The sequence below is a fragment of the Ranitomeya variabilis genome, chromosome 8, assembly GCF_051348905.1.
Source record: "Ranitomeya variabilis isolate aRanVar5 chromosome 8, aRanVar5.hap1, whole genome shotgun sequence".
Taxonomy (NCBI): domain Eukaryota; kingdom Metazoa; phylum Chordata; class Amphibia; order Anura; family Dendrobatidae; genus Ranitomeya; species Ranitomeya variabilis.
The window spans coordinates 62,972,868-62,994,122 of record NC_135239.1 but is presented as its reverse complement, the minus strand read 5'-3'; the positions used below and the strand labels follow the sequence as shown (position 1 = coordinate 62,994,122).

Sequence of the window (21,255 nt, the reverse complement as noted above, 5' to 3'; positions counted from 1 at the left end):
GACAAGCCAGTACACCAGGAGACGTGGAGGGGGCCGTAGGAGGGCAACAACCCAGCAGCAGGACCGCTACCTCCGCCTTTGTGCAAGGAGGAACAGGAGGAGCACTGCCAGAGCCCTGCAAAATGACCTCCAGCAGGCCACAAATGTGCATGTGTCTGCACAAACGGTTAGAAACTGACTCCATGAGGATGGTCTGAGTGCCCGACGTCCACAGATGGGGGTTGTGCTCACAGCCCAACACCGTGCAGTACGCTTGTCATTTGCCACAGAACACCAGGATTGGCAAATTCGCCACTGGCGCCCTGTACTCTTCACGGATGAAAGCAGGTTCACACTGAGCACATGTGACAGTCTGGAGACGCCGTGGAGAGCGATCTGCTGCATGTAACATCCTTCAGCATGACTGGTTCGGCAGTGGGTCAGTAATGGTGTGGGGTGACATTTCTTTGGAGGGCCTCACAGCCCTCCATGTGCTCGCCAGAGGTAGCCTGACTGCCATTAGGTACCGAGATGAAATCCTCAGACCCCTTGTGAGACCATATGCTGGTGCGGTTGGCCCTGGGTTCCTCCTAATGCAGGACAATGCCTGACCTCATGTGGCTGGAGTGTGTCAGCAGTTCCAGCAAGATGAAGGCATTGAAGCTATGGACTGCCCCCCCCCCCCCCCCTGTTTCCCAGACCTGAATCCGATTGAACACATCTGGTACATCATGTCTCGCACCATCCACCAACGTCACATTGCACCACAGACTGTCCAGGAGTTGGCGGATGCTTTAATCCTGGTCTGGGAGGACATCCCTCAGGAGACCATCTGCTGCCTCATCAGGAGCATGCCCGGACGTTGTTGGAAGGTCATACAGGCACGTGGAGGCCACACACGCTACTGAGCATCATTTCCTTGTCTTGAGGCCTTTCCACTGACGTTGGATCAGCCTGTAACTTCATTTTCCACTTTGTTTTTGAGCATCATTCCAACTCCAGACCTCCCCTCCGTGGGATATTAGTTGTGATTTTACATTGATCATTTTTATGTTTTATTGTTCTCAATACATTCCACTATGTAATGAATAAAGATTTACAACTGAAATATTTCATTCAGTGATATTTAGGATGTGAGATTTTAGTGTTCCCTTTATTTTTTTGAGCAGTGTATATTTATTATTAACTTTTCACTATCCAACTTGCCTATCACAGAGGGTCCAACCATTGTATATGGAAATGTCAGAGGACGCCAATCGCTGTGTTTGGACATCGCATATACAGTCAATGGTGCGGAGGCTCTTCAGGAAGCAGTTGCAGAGCCCAAATCTTGGAGTATGAGCCCTGATCTCTGTTGCTGGGGGTCCGACCACTATACTTTTGGATAAGGGACTAACTTGTTTCTCAGGGAATAACCCTTTTAAGGTGGTAAATGAATTATAGATGGAGAAATTAGTTTTGGAACAACACAATATCTAATGCACATTGGTAAAGCCTGGAGATGCTTGTCCATTGGGACCGAGTGTTGCGCGTGGCTTGTTGCACTAAATGCCTCTCCAATGAATTGTTTTTCATTTTGCAAAGTGTGGCATTGAATCCCAAGAGGGGATTATGTTTAGACAGTATATTTAGCGATGGAGTAATAGCTTTGTTGATTTCTTGTCAACGGTAAACCTTATTACGTGCCCATATGTACACTATAATTAAAAGAATATTCCCGTCTTTATGGAAAAAAAGCAAACAAAACAATTTGATTCCAGCTAAGAATGTTTCTTCAGAAAATTAACTATTGTGTAAGTCAGATTTTAGGGAAAATGATTAAGGATATGTGCACACGTTGCGGATTTGGCTGCGGATTCGCAGCGGATCTGCAGCTGTTTTCCGTGCGTTGTACAGTAGCATGTAAAGCTATGGAAAACCAAACCCTCTGTGCACATGCTACGGATAATTCAGCGCAGATTTGCTGCGTTTTTTTTCCCCGCAGCATGTCAATTCTTTATGCGGATTCCGCTGCGTTTTACACCTATTCCTTAAAAGGAATCTGCAGGTGTAAAACCGCAGGTGGAATCCGCACAAAAACTGCGGTAAATCCACAAGTAATCCGCAGGTAAAACAGGACGTTTTACCTGCGGATTTTTCTCAATCTGCTCGGAAAAATCCGCAACAAATCCGCACTGTGTGCACATAGCCTAAAACTTTTTTTTCAACTATCCATATCAGTATTGTATTAAAAAAAAAAAAAAAAGTAAGCATAAATCATGCAATTCTGACTCTTGAAGTTACTTGTACAGAACAGGATCTAGGAGTCTAGTAACAGCATCTGTCTCAGACAAGATCACTATGAAAGGTAACACCTCCATATAAAGTGGATGGCACAGAAATCACCATTCACAATAGATAATGGTCACAGCTCACCTCCTCCCCTTTTCTTCACAATGATTTGTGACTAGATCAGAGCATTATAATAATATAATCTCTTTATTTCCTATCTATTCTGTATAACTCACTATAACTATTGTAGCCCACATCAATGTGGCTTGTAGGTTTAGTGGCCATATAAACATTTGCAATTCTCACCTGACCACTGGGTCCATTACTAGAAACGTGCATATATATGTATGCAAAGTGAATGAACAAGAGAGAAATCTAAATCTAATCAATATTTGGTGTGCGCTCCCTTTGCATTTATAACAGCATCATTTCTTCTTGGTACTTGCACACAGGTTTTTGTAAGAACTCTGCAGGTAGGATGTTCCAAACCTCTTGTAGAGCTAACCACAGATCTTCTGTGGATGTCGCTTGCACAAATCTGTCTCTTCATGGTATACCCCAGACTGACTTGATGTTGAGGTCAGGGCTCTGTGCAGAGCCTTTTCATCACTTCCAGGTCTCCTTGTTGTCCTTTACACTGAAGATTGTTCTTAATGACATTGCCTGTATGCTGTGGTCAGTGTCATGTTGACGCCATTAATCCTGACCAAATCCCCAATTCTGTTTATTGAAATGCATCCCCAAACTTGCAAGCAACTTCCCCCATGCTTCACTGTTACCTGCAGACCCTCATTATTACTATACGGCTCTCCAGACCTTCCCCAAACAAGCTGCCTTCTATTGCAGCCAGACATTTCACATGCAGTCCAGATCACCTGCTGCCATCTTTCTGCTCCCCGGTTCCTATGTTTTTGTGAATAGTTGAGTAGCTTGTCCTTCCAAATGTATTGGGGGTTTTTGGCCACAATTCTTGCATGAGGATTACATCTGTCCAGGTTTCTCCAAACAGTGGATGGGTGTTGCTGTGTCCCACTGGTTGCTGCCAGTTTAATCTGATGACTGCTGGATACCTCACGATTTCCAACCAAAGTAAACATGTTGTGTATTCCATCTGCTGATTTTGTATTCTACAATCTCCATAATACTAATTTTTGCTATTTGCTACATATGAATCCTGACAAAACGGCGGGCCAGCCATTGCTACCATTTTGCTTAAAAGTAGATTGCCAGGCAAACCATAATACCGTACCACTCACCTGTCCTTTGCATGTTTTCCCATTTTGGCCTCTTTACTCCAGGCCAGGACTTCCAGTACGACTAGGCCTCTGACGTCTGTGTGCGCCTTGCCGTTGTTGTGCATGTAATGACGCATGGAGCGCAGGGACATCAGAGGCCTAGTTGTGCTGAAAATCCTGGCCTGTAGTGAAGAGACCGAAGGGTAAAAGAGGTGCTGAAGACTAGTCGACTGGACAATTGAGCGGTGAGGTTTTTAATTTTTAATTTTTTTACATCCTACATTTATTATGCTCTGGGGTCTTGAGAATAATAAGGAACACTCAATTCATATCAAATAACTTCACATGGATTTTACAGCTAAAGTCAATTCGTAGAGAAGTTCCTCAATACGAATTGAGTGTTCCTTATTATTCTCAAGACCCCAGAACATAATAAATGTAGGAGGTAAAAAAAAATAAAAACAGTTAAATGCCTCACCGCTCGCTTGTCTTGTCCACCGGACTTCAGCACCTCATCTTTTCCCCTTCCCTCACATCCTCTTCAGCAGAGGTGTCAAACTGCATTCCTCGAGGGCCGCCAACAGGTCATGTTTTCAGGATTTCCTTGTATTGCACAGGTGATAATTTAATCACCTGCACAGAATGATTCCAGCACCTTGTGGAATGCTAAGGAAATCCTGAAAACATGACCTGTTAGCGGCCCTCGAGGAATGCAGTTTGACACCTGCTCTTCAGGATCTTCACTCCAGGCCAGGACTTCCAGAACGACTAGGCCTCTGACATCTGTGTGCCTTACCATCGCATGTAGTGACGCGCATTGCCCAAGTGATGACATGGTGTTCAAAGATATCAGAGGCCTAGTTGTGCTGAAAGTCCTGGTACAGGGGGAAGAGGGAAAGAGGAGGTGCTGAAGACCGGACAGCTGAGGTGAGGAGGTTTTTTTGGTTTTTTTTGTTGTTTTTTTATTCTTCATTTAGTATTCAATGGGGTCTTGTGAATAATAAGGAACCCTCAATTCATGTTGAATAATTTCACTGCAAATTGAATTTCCCTGTAAAATCCATGTGATTTGTTGAATTTGATGATCCATTTATATCTAATACAAATACTTTAAGGCATGTCAGAAAATGTGTTCTATCGGGAGATTTGGGTTGTCTTTAAGCTACCGGTATTAATATTGGTCTAACGCACAAGCCAATTATCGCAGGATTGTCCAGCCTAGTTGTGTGTGCCCTACTCTAATCTCTACTCAAGTGTATACCTTGCCAGTGTTACTGATATGCCTCCATATTTCTGTATTTCAGAGAGGGCCATCGCACGCCATGAAGTCCGGGAAATAGAACAGCGCCATTCCATGGATGGATCCCGACAAGACATTCCGCTCGATGAAGATGACGACATTTTGATTATTTATAATAGAGTTCCCAAGACTGCCAGCACTTCATTCACAAACATTGCCTATGACCTGTGTGCAAAAAACAAATATCACGTTCTTCACATTAACACAACCAAAAATAACCCTGTGATGTCTCTTCAAGACCAGGTAAGAATATTCGGCGACCACGAGACTTCACACTGTATCTTCTTTTTTCGTGACTTTTTGAGCATGTTGGTCAGACTTGTGGTCTTGCGTCATACGTATCGGTGGTGGGAAATCTTGGTGTAGCTAGTCTGTGGATGAGAACTTAAGGCCTGGAAGTCTTTCTCATAAAGCTGATTATAGTGATCGTTGTTACTGCTCTGCCTTAAGAAGTCTGATGATTTCCTGGCAGAGCAAAGCCGCTCTGGAGAGTTTTGTTCTTCATTATGCACTGTAGGGGACATTCACGAACACTGCTCTATATATAGTTGTTCGATGGAGGTATTGCCAAAGCAACCGGTTTCTGCATGTCATTTTATAGTAGAGTTTGCAAATTAAAAGCAAATTGTAAGAATGTCTCCACCCTCTGTGCAGAAATCAGAAGAGCAGTATATAGAAATATATAGTTACTGGAGGAGCTGGGTAAGTCCCCATGTTACGGGACCTCGCTTATGATTGTTGAATGTGGGGGTCTTCCTTACTGCCATTCTTGTATGCAAGGTTCCTGGTACATATCCATTATATACATTGAACATGTGAAAAGCTTACTGTGTTGAGTTGGTGCAAATCAATTCACAGGACCCTGGTCCATCGGCCATACCAGTAATCTGTAGTCAGTGGACTGGAGCGTTGGGAACAATCTCTTGCCTCCAGACATCCTTGACTCTACTTCATTTCAGGCCGGCAAATAAAAATAAGTTGTTACAGCTAATCGGAAGAGGCGCCGAGTGTGCCTGTAGGTAGGAGGAGGTTCCCAGTGCTTCCGCATAGTCGCTACGGATAGACGTGACCAACAGACTTGGTCCTTTGATTCAAGACTCAACAAATTTATCAGAGTTATCTATGAAGGGATGATTGCGGTATCTGGTGATGATGCACCTTCCAACTACCAGGTAAAGTTTTGGGCCAAATGGTTTAAATGGTGTACGAAATCGATTGAAGATGACTCCCGTTCAAAGTGACCTGTGAAAGCAACTTCAGAGAAAATGTGCCGTAAAGTGGAGGCCATGATTTTGAAAGATTGTCAGATCAAAGTCCGTGTTGTAGCTCATGAATTGGGCGTCTTTCAGTTAGCACGATTCCAGTATAATTGATGATGTTAAGAGTAGATCTATGAACGTTGTGGCAATTTGGGTTTCTGAAAAAAAAAAAATACTAGAATATCCTTAACACAGAATACAAGTCCACAGCCCCCCTGTTAATGAGATCATTTAGGGGGAGGAGGTGGTTGTTTAGCCAGTTGCGAATGTTTTGGATAGTTGTTGGGAACATAGAATCTGGATTTGCATGTTTTAAGTTGAAGAGAATGTCATGTCTGAAAATGACTCCAATCTTTATTATTTTTTCCCTACTTTTTATATTTTTTCATATAATTGAAGTTCTTTATCACCAGTAGATGTATAAAATCAGATCCATTCGTCAGTGGCATATCTCTTCCCTCTCACTGCACAGTGACCTCTGCGCAGATCACAGAGCATGCCTAGAACTCTCACCTAGACAGTTCCACTACTAGGAGACCCCCATGCTATTACTGTGGTGTTGGCACCCTCTCTCCTGGGGTTCCGTGCTGTTGTTGTGACGCCAGCGCCCAATTAGTGCTGGCGTCACTGTCACCGCCTTCAGACAAACATGAAGAGGAAGTCCAGGCTGCAGCTAATCCCGGACTTCCTCTTTATACTCAATTCGACAGGAGGTGGGGACCGTGACGCCAGCGCTGATTTGGGCACCGGTGTCACAACAACAGCACGGGAGCCCCGGGAGACAGAGTGCTGACACGTTAGGACTGGCGCCAGCAGGAGAGGGGAGCATAGGCTTTATTATAGGGGCCAAGCGAGGGGTATGAGAAGAGGTTGTCCAAGTAGTGGACAACTTCCTTACCATCTCCATTACTTCTTATGGGCCTTGTAGCTCCTGTATCTCTGAAAGCCGCTCAGGCGATATCACATTCCCTCCATAATCCTGTCTAGAAAACAACACTTGGATAAGAGGAATTTGTGTCCGTGTCCAGTGCTTATAAAGCAATATGTGATGCATACAGTTTCATCCCAAGCTGGAAGGTCAGGGCTGAGTTGGGATATTTGGGCTAAATGCAGTATCTCTCCTTTGTCTCAAAGTGATGATATGAAGGTTCTTTTTTTTTTTTTTAGTCGTCTTCACATTCTGGACCTTAGACTTGAAAAGTACAGTGGTCACCAGTTTCTATATAGATTTTGTGGGTGTCCCTGCCCCTGCAGGGACCTTTTTTTGCAGTCCTTAGTGATCAGTTTCAGACCAGTAGCAGCAGCATTTCTATTCCGAGAATAAAGAATCCGATATTTTCTGGTCCGATCTTTTTTTTTTTCCCTGACCTGCCATTATCTAAGGAGGAGTATCAAAAGACCCCCTAAGCGCTTCACATAATCCTGCCGAAACCTGGTTGAGCTAGCGTTTCTCTAATATCTTTCGTAGATCACATCTGTCCACCATCTGTGTGAGGCCACATTTGGTTCGTTGTTTTCCAATCTGCTGATTTGATCGATGTAAATCCAAATGTAAGAGCAATTTATTTTTTTTTTTTTAAGATTTTAATGGCCTCTTCTTGCTCCCACCATAACCTATCCTACTGTTTTATAACAATTGTCAGTACCCCGGGCGCATTCTCCTGAGCCGTCTGATCACTTGTATGGGAATGCATCATCCAATCAGATTATTATCAATCTTCTCCTTTTGAGCGGATGGTTTGCAATCATCAGCGGGTACAACATGAAGCCCCGCGTGTCATTGTGCGGCATTATGTGTGATTCTGTAAATTCAGAACAACACTTCTATCTCGCCGTCAGCATCAGTGGCACGCATGTTCCCCACAGAGGAGAAACCCCTTTGGTGGAATTGGTTAATTAACACTTTTTGTTAAGATTCTGGTAGCAGCGTGATATTAATTGTTAATTGCAGCACTCGGATTGGAAAGGTGTTGGGTTCTCGGCACAATCTCCGTGGCTGCGGTTATTCCTGAATATCTGCACAATTGATATGCCAAAATATGCAACGTTATTATATTAAAATGAATCAAACTGTCAGCGGTTTATGCGTCGAATACAATTGTAATACATCATTGTGTCAGGTGCTGCGAGGTTACCAGCAAGTCAGCAGCACATTGGGCACTGCTACGTATTTTTTTTTCTCTTCCTTTTTTTTCTTCCTCTGATTTAAAAGGAGATGTGCATTCATATTGGTTATTAAATATCTGGACATGGGGGCAGTTATATTAAGGACCCTCAGAGTTTCTCCTTTTTAAAGGGAATCTGTCACCAAGTTTTTGCCCCTAAATCTGAGAGCAGCATAAGGTAGAGGCAGAGACTCTGATTCCAATGACGTTTCACTTACTGGGCTGCTTGCTGTAGTTTTGTATAAAATCCATTTTATCCAGAGGAGATTATCATTAGAAGACTAGTAAACCTGCTGCCAGGTAGTCCTCCGTATTCATGAGCTCTGTGTAACCCCGCCCCCTCCACTGATTGGCAGCTTTACACAGAAATCTGCCAATCAGTGGTGTGGGCGGGGTTATACAGAGCTCAGCATTCAGTGAACTGGTAGGTCTGCAGCAGATAAAATGGTGATTTTTAACTAAACAGAAGCAAACAGCCCAGTAAGTGATATATCACTGGAATCGGGGTCTCTCCCCCTACATCATGCTGCTCTCAGATAGGATAGCAAAAACAAGGTGACAGAGTCCCTTTAAGGACACGATTGCTCAGTGTGGCACAATTCAAGCAGTATACTGAGCCCCCACTATTCCTGTTTCATACTATATTTAATAGTACATTTTGTACACTATATTCCTAGTCTGCTGACTCTGCCACAATTATTTTTTTGAGGAAGAATTTCCACAAAAAAAATCACTGTCAGTCATTTGTCTGGATTCCCATTTCTTCCCGTGGTTCCGTATTGTATTTTCCTTGAGGTACAGAATATTGCTAGAAGTCTATGTTCCTATAGCGCTCGCCGTGCCTTGTACCTAATCATTCCCTATGACAGTAGACAAGGGAGCAGATATTGCTGGAGTACGTGGGCACAATGTGCAAAAAAAAGCTATTTTCCATGTATCTTTCTCCACAGGGGCCGTCTGTGCTGCCGCAGATTTTAATATGCAGCCTAATCCAGAAAGACTTTACAATATGAAAGTAATTGCTCATGTAACGCCCCTGCTGCACTACACTCGTACATGTGGAGTTTGTTCCTTTTCATGCAAATGGAAGGATTTGTTCAGCTTTATATTTTGCTTCAGGTCTGCGGGGACGCTCCCGATGATGAATTTATGAATATTGGAGGAAATTGCATAAATAGCAGTCGCCTAATCCTCAGAAGCCCTCCCTGTAGTGCTGTAAAGTGAAGCGGAGAAGTTTGTTCTGTATTCACCGTATTGATAGGGCCGGATACTGGAATAATCACATCCGTATCTCACAGAAAATGGCGCTCTTTGTATAGGCAAATCAGAAGTGGCGCATAGGACTCTCCTCATCACACCCCCCTAAACAAATGCGTGACCATGTCACTCTGGTCACAGAGGGCCAGACATCGCTAGAATGGCACCAGCGTTTATTTTAATTGGGGTCCTGACTAGATTAAGTTGCGGTTGTCCAGTAGTGGGCAACCATTTCTTTAAAGGGGTTGCCTCATCGCCATTAAAGGGAACCTGACAGCTGATACATGCTACCCAATCCACGAGTAGTGTGTAAGAAACATACATGGCTGGAATCATAGTCCATGTCTGACACTGAAACGCTGCACCGTTTCCAGAAAAACATATTTTAAAAGCCAAGCTGCAAGAAGGGCTAGTCAGAAATGCAGACCCCCGGCGGCTTCTCCCTGCCCGCTCCTCTTGCGGGTATAGGAAGAAAGACCTGTCACTCCAGGGAGAAGCCGCCAGGGAGAAGCCGCCAGGGACCTACTTGTCAGACAAGCCTCCTAGGGGCTTTTAAAGTAACATAGTAACATAGTAAGGCCGAAAAAAGACATTTGTCCATCCAGTTCATCATAATAAATCCCCAGATCTACGTCCTTCTACAGAACCTAATAACTGTATGATACAATATTGTTCTGCTCCAGGAAGACATCCAGGCCTCTCTTGAACCCCTCGACTGAGTTCGCCATCACCACCTCCTCAGGCAAGCAATTCCAGATTCTCACTGCCCTAACAGTAAAGAATCCTCTTCTGTGTTGGTGGAAAAACCTTCTCTCCTCCAGACGCAAAGAATGCCCCCTTGTGCCCGTCACCTTCTTTGGTATAAACAGATCCTCAGCGAGATATTTGTATTGTCCCCTTATATACTCATAAAGTATGTTTTTCTCTAAAATGCTGTGGTGTTTCAGAGGCAAACATACAATGCCTTGAAAAAAGTATTCATGCCCCGTGAACCTTTCCACATTTTTTCACGTCGCACCCACAAATGTACAGTAAATATATTTTATTGGGATTTAATGCGATACCAACACTAAGTAGCAAGTATTTGTGAAGTGTAAAGGATATGATGCATGGTTTTCTAAATATATTTTAAGACTATAAATCTGAAACATGGAGCATGCATTTGTATTCAGCCCCCTGTAGTTTGGTACCCCTAAATAAAATCCTGAACTGCCTCCAGAAGTCACACAATTAGTACACTGAGTCCACCTATGTGTAATGCATTCTCAGTAAAACTACATCTGTTCTGTGAAGGCCTCAGAGGCTTGTTTGAGAACATTGGGGATCATGAAAACCAAGGAACACACCAGATAAGTCCGGTGTAAAGTTGTAGAGAAGAGTAAAGCACAGTTAGGTTATTAAAAAAAAAAAAGAAATAGCCCAAGCTCTGAATATCTCACAGAGCACTGAACAATACATCATACAAATTGTAAGGAGTATGGCACAACTGCAAACCTACCAGGACATGGCCGTCCACCTAAAGTGACATCGCAAGCTAGGAGAGCAGTAATTAGAGAAGCAGCCAAGGGGTCCACGGTCACTCTGGAGGCGCTGCAGAGAGTCACAGCTCAGGTGGAAGGAAGAATCTGTCCACAGAACAACCATTGGTTGTATACTCTACAAGTTTGGTGTTTATACAACACAGGTGAGAAGAAAGACATTTTAGAAAGCAAGCCATAAGAAGTTCTGTTTTCAAAAATCATGTAGGGGACACAGCTAGCATGTGGAAGAAGGTGCTCTGGTCACCTGAGACCAAAGTAGAACTTTTTGGCATAAATGCAAAACCCTAAGTGTGGTGGAAAACTAACACTGGAGATCACCCTGAAAATGCCATCCTCCCCTTCAAACATGGTGGTGGCAGCATCATTTTGTGGGGATGATTTTTTTTTCAGCAGAGACAGTAAAGCAGGTCAATGTTGATAGGAAAATGAATGGAAGTAAGTACAAGGCAATCTTGAAGAAAAACCTGTTAGAGGCTAATAAATAATAATCTTTATTTTTATATAGCGCTAACATATTCCGCAGCGCTTTACAGTTTTGCACACATTATCATCGCTGTCCCTGATGGGGCTCACAATCTAAATTCCCTATCAGTATGTCTTTGGAATGTGGGAGGAAACCGGAGAGCCCAGAGGAAACCCACGCAATCATTGGGAGAACATACAAACTCCTTGCAGACAATAAAGACTTGAGACTTGGGTGTAGATTCACCTTCCCACAGGACAACAACCCTAAACATACTGCCAGAGCTACAATGGATGGTTTAGATCAAAGCATATACACGTGTGTAAACGGCCCCAGTCACAGTCCAGACCTAAATCCGATTGAGAATCTGTGGCAAGACATGAAAATTGCTGTTCAAATGTCTCTATCCAATCTCACTGAGCGAGAGCAAGTGTGCAAGTAATGTGATTGCGCAGGAAGTGCATCACTAATCCCGCCCATCGACGCCTGTGTCACATGACCGTGGGTCGCCGATGGGTTGGCATGACAACCCGGGTCTGCAGCAGACCCCTGTGGTGGCCATTGCCGGATTGCTATGAGCGCTGCCCAGAGGTCGGCACCCATTGGAAGTCAGTATTTCTGCTACACACAGGCGATCTGATCATCACCTCTGTGTAGCAGAGGCGATCAGATTATCGCAGCTTCTAGTCTCCCATGCAGACTATTGAAGCAAGTGAAAAGTAAAAAAAATTTAAAAAATATAAAAAAAAAAAAAAATGTTCAAATCACCTCCAATTTGCCCCATTCAAACTAAAAGGAAAAAAAATATATACATATTTGGTATCGCCACGTTCAGAATTGCAAGATCTATCAAGATATAAAAATAATCCGATCAGTAAACGGCGTAGCGAAAAGAAGTCAATATGCCAGAATTAAGGATTTTTGGTCGCCGCAATTAAAATGCAATAACGGGCAATCAAAACACTGTATCTACACCAAAATGGTATCCATAAAACGTCAGCTCGGCACGCAAAAAATAAGCCATCACCAGTCCTAGATCACAGAAAGTTGGAGTTGCTCCTGGGCTTGGAAAATGACGCAATTTTTTTAAACAAATTTTGGAATTTTTTTTCACGACTTAAATAAAAATAGATCCTAGACATGTTTGGGGTCTATGAACTCGTAATGACCCAGAGAGTCATAATGACAGGTTAGTTTTAGCATTTGGTAAACATGGTAAAAAACAGTTGTGGAATTGCACCTTTTTTTTTTTTTTTTTGCAAATTCTTCACGCTTAGAATTTTTTTTTTTTTCCCCATTTTTCCAGCATACGATATGGAAAAACCAATTTGTGTTGTTCAAAAGTATAACTCGTCCTGCAAAAAACAAGCCCTCGCATGGCCATATTGATGGAAAAATAAAAAAAAGTTATGGCTCTGGGGAGCAAAAAAACAGGGACACGAAAATGAAAAATGGCTGCGGCGTGATAATTGTGGTTGGTAATGACTTTCCCCCACGACTTGCAGTAGAGCTCGGTGCCGAGCGCTCGGCGGTGGCCATTTTTAGCTTTCTATTATAGGTGATGAAATGCACTTGGGAATAGACCTCTCCATGAAGGGAGTCATATTGTTTATACACACGACTCGATACTCTCCAGATAATACGCCAGTGTCCGGGTCACCTTTCTAGAGCAAGAAATGGAAGTTTGACGACTCCGGCTTCATTCCTAACATTACAGGATGGCATAACAGTAACATAACAGGCGGCTCCAAAAAGTGTTCAGTTTTCTATGTACAACGACGCCACTTTATTTTTCTTCCTTAATTTCGATATAAAGATCAGAATGTCTCCATTTGTAAAGTAGGGAATATAAACGTGCCCCCCCCAGCGAAGAGGACTGGGTTCACTTTCCATCTAGTGGTTATAGACCGTGAATGTTCCTGACAAATGTATGGTACCTAGGGGAATCACAAGGTGTGCCAAAAGTTAGTGTCACCCCCCAATTATACTGAAAAACAATGTGGACGACTCCTTTGACTATAGGGGTAGCCTAAAAAAAAATATACTACAACGCCATATACAAGATTCTTTTCCTACGGGTCACCTGCAACTGTATAGTTATAGTTGTTATACTCGAAAACTAGAAGAAGTGTCCATCAAGGTTTCTTCCAGTCTAATATACATAATTAATTTCTACATTTCTTAAATGTACACAAACTGTGCACAGTAATCGGTGTTTAGGAAGCCACAGTTAATAGAAAAAAAGGAAAATGCAAAGAAAAAAAAATCTCAGGTATAGAAGAATGCCAAGGATTTAGGGTATGTGCAAATGTTCAGTATTTGCAACAGGAAAATCTGCTGCAATTACTGATATTGTTGTGTATAAAATCCATGCTATTTTTTTTTTTTAATTATTTATTCGCATTTTTAATACATTTTTCCAATTGCTATGGGTCATATCTGCAGCAAAAATGCTGAAATTGAAATCCGTCTGCAAGTAAAAAACAAGCAATGTGTGCATGAGACGTCACTATGCTGCAACTAAGAAATCTTTCAGGAAATCTGCGCAAAAAAAAAAAGTTACGAAAGCTCAACGTATGTCCAGACCCTTAAAAGAATATATTGTAATTTTAACCCTCCATAGGATCCACAGGATCGACCATAAATGCTCCTCCGTAACTCCCATTGATTGCACTGAAGAGGGTCGTATGATGGGTGATAGGTGGGGGTATCCTCTGTCGGGTATATATGGGATACCTGTTGGATCTCAGATGTGAGCGCTTCTTTAAGGTGGAATATGTCCGTGAAATCACTTTTAAGTGCAGATTAAAAGAAATGTAAAAAAAATAACAAATGTGCGTTCTCCGGCTGTGAGACGAGTTTGTCGTCCTTTCTTGGTAATCTCATTAACACCTACTATATACAGTAAAGTAGGAAATTGCTGTGAGAAAAATGTGGAAAAGTTATTAAACAATTTAAGTGTCTAAGTTAACACTTCACACACCATGACCTCCATTTTTAATGGGAGCATTTAACAATTGTATTAATTGCTGCAAAACGTTCAAATAGATTAGAACAATTTATACCACCCCCCAAAAAAACAAACAAGCCTTAATATACGGAATAATGAGCAGCTTTATTCCTGCATCTATACTGCGCCAATATGTACAATAAGGAAATAGAATTTCTCTTTTACCAAACATCTGCAAGAAGGTGTGCCCGGTCCCGGCCCATCTGTACACGCACATTTAGAAGGGTTGTCACCATCTGCGTAAATGGGTGTTTGTTGGATATTATTGTAAAAACGAGCACTTTTTCAATTTATCATTTGCCGTTTTATTAAAATTTTACCAGATCTTGCAATAGTAACAATTTCCTTTTTACTTTCAGCTCGTTACCTAGGTGATTGGCCACCACTGCTGTCTAAGCAGCGGTGGCTGAAAATGCACAGTGCTTACATGTAGTTTTCTGTTGAGCATCGGAATGCAGTGATGTCTTCTAATTCTATGTAGCGCTTACAAGCAGCGGTGGTCGGTCTCCTAGGCAACGAGCTGTAAACAGTAACACCTTTCTTTTCTTATCTCAGGAACGGCTGCAAATTGTACTAAACCGTAAACTGCAGACGTGCTTGTGTTTACGGGGCAGTCAGCAAGATTAATCTACGACGATGGGAAGAAGGTGGCCATGCACACGAAATGCATATTGGCCAAGCTCACTGACCATCTCAGGCTGTGCCCACACAGTGTTTTAAGCTACGGCGAGTGGCTCAGTCAGGGATTACCGTATGTAAAAAGCCTGGAAACAGGATCTGGACTTTTGGGCTGATGCGACCATTGACTTTAATGATGGAGGAGTCGCTGTGTACTCTCAGACATCAATTTTGGCAACATCGGCCTATTTGAAGCAGCCCGCAGAACTTAGTGGACTGCGCTTCAAATAGGCAGATTTTACTGAAAATGATGTGTGGCAGAATACATGGTGACTCAGTCTTGCATCATTAACGGGGTATTCCCATCTGCAAGATCCTATCCCAATATGTAGTAGGTGTAGTAATAATAATAATATTAGCAAATACCTCCAATTAGAAATCTAGTATAGTTCTTCTGATTCGCGATGTCTCTTTCCTCATGTGCAGGCATTGCAGGACTTTAGGTATCCATGGTTACAACTGACAGCTAGTGGTTGTAACCATGGATACTTAAGGTCCTGCAATGCCTGCACATGAGGAAAGAGACATAGCAAATCAGAACTATACTACATTTCTAATTGGAGGAATTTGCTAATATTATTATTACACCTACTACATATTGTGATAGGGTCTTCGAGATGGGAATACCCCTTTAAAGTCCTTGGCCCAGTCAGCAAAACCCCCCTCGTCCTGTTTACTACGGCTTCAGACGTAATCCCAGACTGAGCCCAATGTGAGCATAGCCTTGTGTACTGCGGTGCCCCGACTCTTCCCGGACAGCAGATCTCTGCTCATTCAGCTGACCGCCATGTAAAGCGTATGGTTGGTCTTCTACAATCCAGGAGCAATGCGTTACACACTGGGGATGGCTGAGCCTGGCCTGGTGGTTTGGCCACCCCAAAATTAGATCACTCTGCCTCCCACTGTCACCATTCTCCACTCCCAGACTTGTGGCTCCGTGTTTTTTCCCCACCAGTTGGATACATTTATACTTTCTGTATAATGTTGGATGGTCAGGGTATGGTTATAACCTGTAGTATATGTATATCATGGAGCTCCTGCTGCACCAAGATGAAGCCATCGATTCCTTCCTCTGTTATCAAACAGAAATCACACTTTTTATCCAAAGGAAGTGCCGTTTCCTGCGCTGCGGAGACCTCGTGGCATTTTCCTGCTTACACTATAGAGGACACGTAAACTTCAATCACTTTTTTTTTTGAGTCCCGTTATCCTCTGACTCCTGCCCCGAATCATTGGGCTCCATAGTGCACAGGTCGAATCCGTTGAGCACCATGATTTGCTCCCCCGTTCATATGGGGGGCATAAAGGATGTCACTTCTACAGCCAGCTAAACATGGGCACACAGTGCTAGAACAGCAGGTTTGCCCACCTTTAGGGTCAGTGTTTTTTTCAAGAATTTTTGCAGTTGGGGCTCATTAACGTTTTTTTGCAACTTTGATGTGGTCTGTGGCCATAAATCAGCTGAGGGGGAGCCCCGAATATGACCAATAAGAGTTACGAGCTCTCCCATCAGATCGTCAAAATGAGCTCGCTGACTGTTTCTCCGTTAACTCATTCTGCAGCCAGCAAGACACCATGCTACACCAGAGGCTACGGAAGGCAAAAGTTGTAGGTCTTTTTAAATAAAACCCAATTACAAAAATAATTTTTAACCCCCCCAAAATACATGCATTTAAGTAAAAATAAAAATTCTTCCCAAAGCTGGACAACATTTCAATTATTTAAAATCTATTTTCACCCATTTAACATTATGGAAAAATAACGAAGGTAAAAAATTACCTGCACAATTCTATAATCCAAGGTGCCTGCAAAGAACAAATTTTATTTGCACAGTCCGGAGAGTAAATTCCTACGGCAAATATTGGAAGTTGCCTGACAACTGGAATTAATTAAAAATCAGAGACTTTTTAGGAGCGCCAGGTCAGTATGGCTTCTTTATCCTGATCGGGCAGAGATACCTCTGAGAAAGGTCTCTGTGGAGCGAAACATGTGATGTGCCAGTCCTTGCACATATGGATCCTTTTGATTTTTACCATCAGTAATTACTGCCTCATCTTAATTATTCTCACAAATTACATTTTCTGTTTCCAAAATGAATTCTTGCTGTAGGCGCAGACATACCGATGGTGCGACCTGTGCCGCCGCACACAAGCCCAAGAGGTAAAGAGGCAGCTGCCACCTCCAGAGCAGGGGTACTTGGGACCAGTCGCTGGAGAGTGATGGGACTTGTCATATGCCAGCCTCAGCCAATGACTGGCCGCTCGTCAGCGGCGGCCCCTACTACTGTCCGAGCGGCCGTTCACCCTGATGGAGTATTGGTATGGTGCAGACAAGTCGGGAACAGCGGTACCAACGTCACTGGGACAGTTCAGCTGCAGGAAGGAGAGATTGTTACTTTTCTTTTTATTAGGACCCCATAATGATTAACCTCAGGTTATTTAGTACTGGACAACCCCTTCAAATATGTGTTTTGGATTAAAAATACTTTTTTCTGTTTGACGTCATTTAAAAAATAAATAAAAAATGCATTGATTTTGGGCAGCTCTCTATTTCGCTGCATATTTAACTGTGATCATAAATCTGCCCAGATGAGTAAAAAAGATAAAAGCCTCACACTCTCCCCGAGAACGGTCTCACTGACACATTCACTCATTCTGCAGCCAGCTATAGACAGCGCAACACACAGGCTGTAGGAAACCAACGGTGCAAAATTATTAATGAAACCCAATTACAAAAATGATATTTGGACAACAATGAATGCATTTAAGTGAGAAAAGATAGTGCCTCCAAAGGTGGATCAGTCTATAGAGAAGAGATGTCATTTATTTATTTTTTAATAGAAACTTCCTTACGGTGCCTGATCTAAAATTCCTTATTTCGGGTGTCTACTACTCTGCAATTTTTTTTTTTCCCCCCCTTCTTTCAAGAAGTGGCTTTCCATGTGATGCGACTTGTGAAATCCTTTTTTTGCCGGGTATAGAAGTCACAGGCGACATCATTACTCGGCTGTTACTCTCCAGAGCGCTGCTGGTTCAGATCCTAATTTCTCGGCTCAAGCTGACTGCAAGAAATAAGATTGATCCACGATATTTCAGAGTTTTTCTAAGGATATCACTGCTAAAACTTTAATAAAAATACTATGTAATATGGGACTGCTATAAGCTTTATATCTGGAGTATAAATGACTATTTCTAATATTTTGCTGTTTTTCCAGATGCGGTTTGTGAAGAATGTAAGTTTGTGGAGAGAAATGAAGCCCGGCTTCTACCATGGACATATCTCCTATTTGGACTTCGCTAAGTAGGTTTTCAATCATTTTCTTCCCTCCTTTTTATTCCCGTTCACCCGTCTCGTCCCAGCATGGTAGATTTCTGCCACATCTGAGAATTACAATTGTGCAGTGGTAAGCTAATCTATTGTTACTTCATGGGGGCAGCAACGCATTGCAGAATAATTCTGGCCGGCGGCTCATTGACGCTATAGAGCAGCGCCCTCTAGTGTGCACGCAGCAGAAGGACGCATCCTGAACATTTTTTTTTTTCCAGCTCACTTTTGCAACAGATTTTGTGAACGCTGAGAAGGAACATCATGCTCCAGCCTCTAAATCAAAGATTTGTTTTTATTTGTATACTTCCGCACACCCCAGAACTACATACAGCTCATCGTTGTCCCATCATAATCCATAGATCGGAAGCGAGACTGGTGCGGGCAGCCATCATCACTCATTGCTGCTTTTCCCATTTGTGTTATCTTTCAGATTTGGAGTCAAGAAAAAGCCCATTTATATCAATGTGATCAGGGATCCCATCGAGAGGCTCGTATCCTACTATTACTTCCTTCGATTTGGTGATGACTACAGACCAGGCCTCCGCCGGAGGAAGCAAGGAGACAAAAAGGTACAGATTTCACATGTTGTCAAATATGGAAGTTGTGATCTAAAGAGAATCTGTTACCAGGTTTTTGTCACCTAATCTGAGAGCAGCATAATGTAGAGACAGAGACCCCGATTCCAGTGATGTGTCACTTACTAGGCTGCTCGGTGTAGTTTTGATAAAATCTATCAGCAGGAGATTATCAGCAGAGGACTAGTAAACCTGCTGCCATGTAGTCCTCAGAGATGATGGGAGTAGTAATCGGATTTCTCAGGGCTTCACGCCCCAATACAGGAGACCAGCCGGGTCAGGAACCATGATAATGTATGAGGCACAGCTTGTTTCTGGGACCATCCGTCCCCTTCATCTGGTAGGTAAGGAATTATCACGTCTCTCCGTGCTTTAATTAAACCCACATTGATGTGATTGATTAATCAAATATGTAAAATAGTTAAAACGTGCATAAAATGACAGATACAAATCTATAAAGAGAGATCAATTAAAAGAAAAGATGCAAACAAGTCCCCGATGTAATCACATCCCCCTGGGGGCCGTCGGCCGGAACACAAGGTATAGTATTGGTTTCTAATGCATTATTAGACACCGCCACGTGTATCAATACAATTCCTGATATCAGAGTTATACCAACGTGTGTTCAGTCAGCCGACCTGACTATCCAGGATTCTCCATTGTTTCTCCTCTGTAAGAGGTGGGTAGACGGTGCTGCTCCAGGACTCCTGGCTTCTCATGTATGTTCAGTGTTGTCTGGTCTGAGCAACCATTGGAGGTGTTTATTACCTGCCCCTCCTCTCCTCACTGATCTGGGGCGTCCTTTCACATGGAGCGCTGTCTCGGTCATTTGTTGCCATGTAGTCCTCCATATTTAGGAGCTGTGTATAACCCCGCCCCCACCACCGAATGTGCATAGGCAGAAAGCTGCCAATCAGTGATGTGGGCTGGGTTATACAGAGCACAGGATTCAGAGAACTGCTAGATCTGCAGCAGAGAAAATGGTGATTTTTAGCAAAACTGGAAAAAGTAGTCCAGTACGTGACTGACTCATCACTGGAATCAGAGTTTCTGCCCCTACATCATGTTGCTCTCAAATTGGGTAGAAAAAAACTTGGTGACATTCCCTTTATAAAGGTGTGTTTTTTTGTCTGTCTTTTTGTCTCCCCCCTCCATTTTAAAGAAGGCCGTAGTAAAATCCTGAACGCCCTGTGCTTTCATCAATAAGCTCATCAGTAGGGAATGTGGATGGGGCATCAAATGCAGCCATGTTGGGCTCTGTTCACATCTTGTTTGATGACCGATGTATATACCCAGAGGTATATGCAGCACCCAAATAGAAGCCTTTGTTATATATGCTGTATATAATGGCACACCTTACCCATACACTTTTTGGGGTGTTTTTTTTTCTCATTGATTAGCAATTACACAGTTAAAAAAAAAAAAAAAAAGTGTGCCACCAGTCATACATTTTGGTAAAATGTCGGGTGTCTGTGGATCCCCATGTGTGTACGGTGAGTTCTAGTGGCTCATATGCTGACGATTGCTTAAAGGCATGATATAAACATAGCCTGCATATCATTTTCTAGGAAGCAATATTTAAAGGGGTTTTCTGGGTATTACGGTACTTTTGTCCCCCAATCCGCTTACACAATACAATAATAAACTCTGATATTACTTTCCTTCCCCAGGTTCAGCTGTGCATATCCGCCACTGTTCTCTGCCTTTCTTGATGGGCTGCAGCGGTGATGTCCAGATGGCAGCATGTGACTGCTGCAGCCAATCACTGGGTTCATTGGGCTCTGCCAGTGTAACTGGCTCGTGCTGCTGAGTCCAGTGATGTTACTGCTGCAGCTCATCAACAAAGACTGGCAGCAGTGGCGGAGAAGTAGCACTGGGCCATTGGAGGGAAAAGTTATTTTATGGGAATATTTTTAATGTCTCCCGTTTCAACCATTTAGGAGCGTCTTCTTTTTTATTTAATTTTTTTTAACACACAGGATCTGCACCGAATTTACTGCCTTAGTCAATGACGACAATGTATAGGGCAACACTGATTGGATGAGAGGCAGTTTTGTTTGCAAGGCTTGAGGATTAGCGCACAGCCCCCTTTATTCCATATGCCCTGTGTAAATATGCTGTATATTTATAATGTCGTTTGGGAAATGGCGTACGGCTAGAGTAATATGTGATATCCGCAGGCCATCATCCTTTTG

At 42.9% G+C, this 21,255-nt stretch overlaps 1 protein-coding gene across 1 annotated transcript in view; it reads left to right on the top strand.

Moving 5' to 3' along the window:
- HS2ST1 (heparan sulfate 2-O-sulfotransferase 1) overlaps nucleotides 1–21,255 on the top strand; it is a 123,108-nt gene that overhangs the window by 83,688 nt on the left and 18,165 nt on the right. The window contains exons 2-4 of the mRNA XM_077278823.1: nucleotides 4,790–5,028; nucleotides 18,373–18,458; nucleotides 18,916–19,054. Coding sequence (XP_077134938.1) covers nucleotides 4,790–5,028; nucleotides 18,373–18,458; nucleotides 18,916–19,054 — 464 coding nt within the window. The remainder of the gene's footprint in view (nucleotides 1–4,789; nucleotides 5,029–18,372; nucleotides 18,459–18,915; nucleotides 19,055–21,255) is intronic.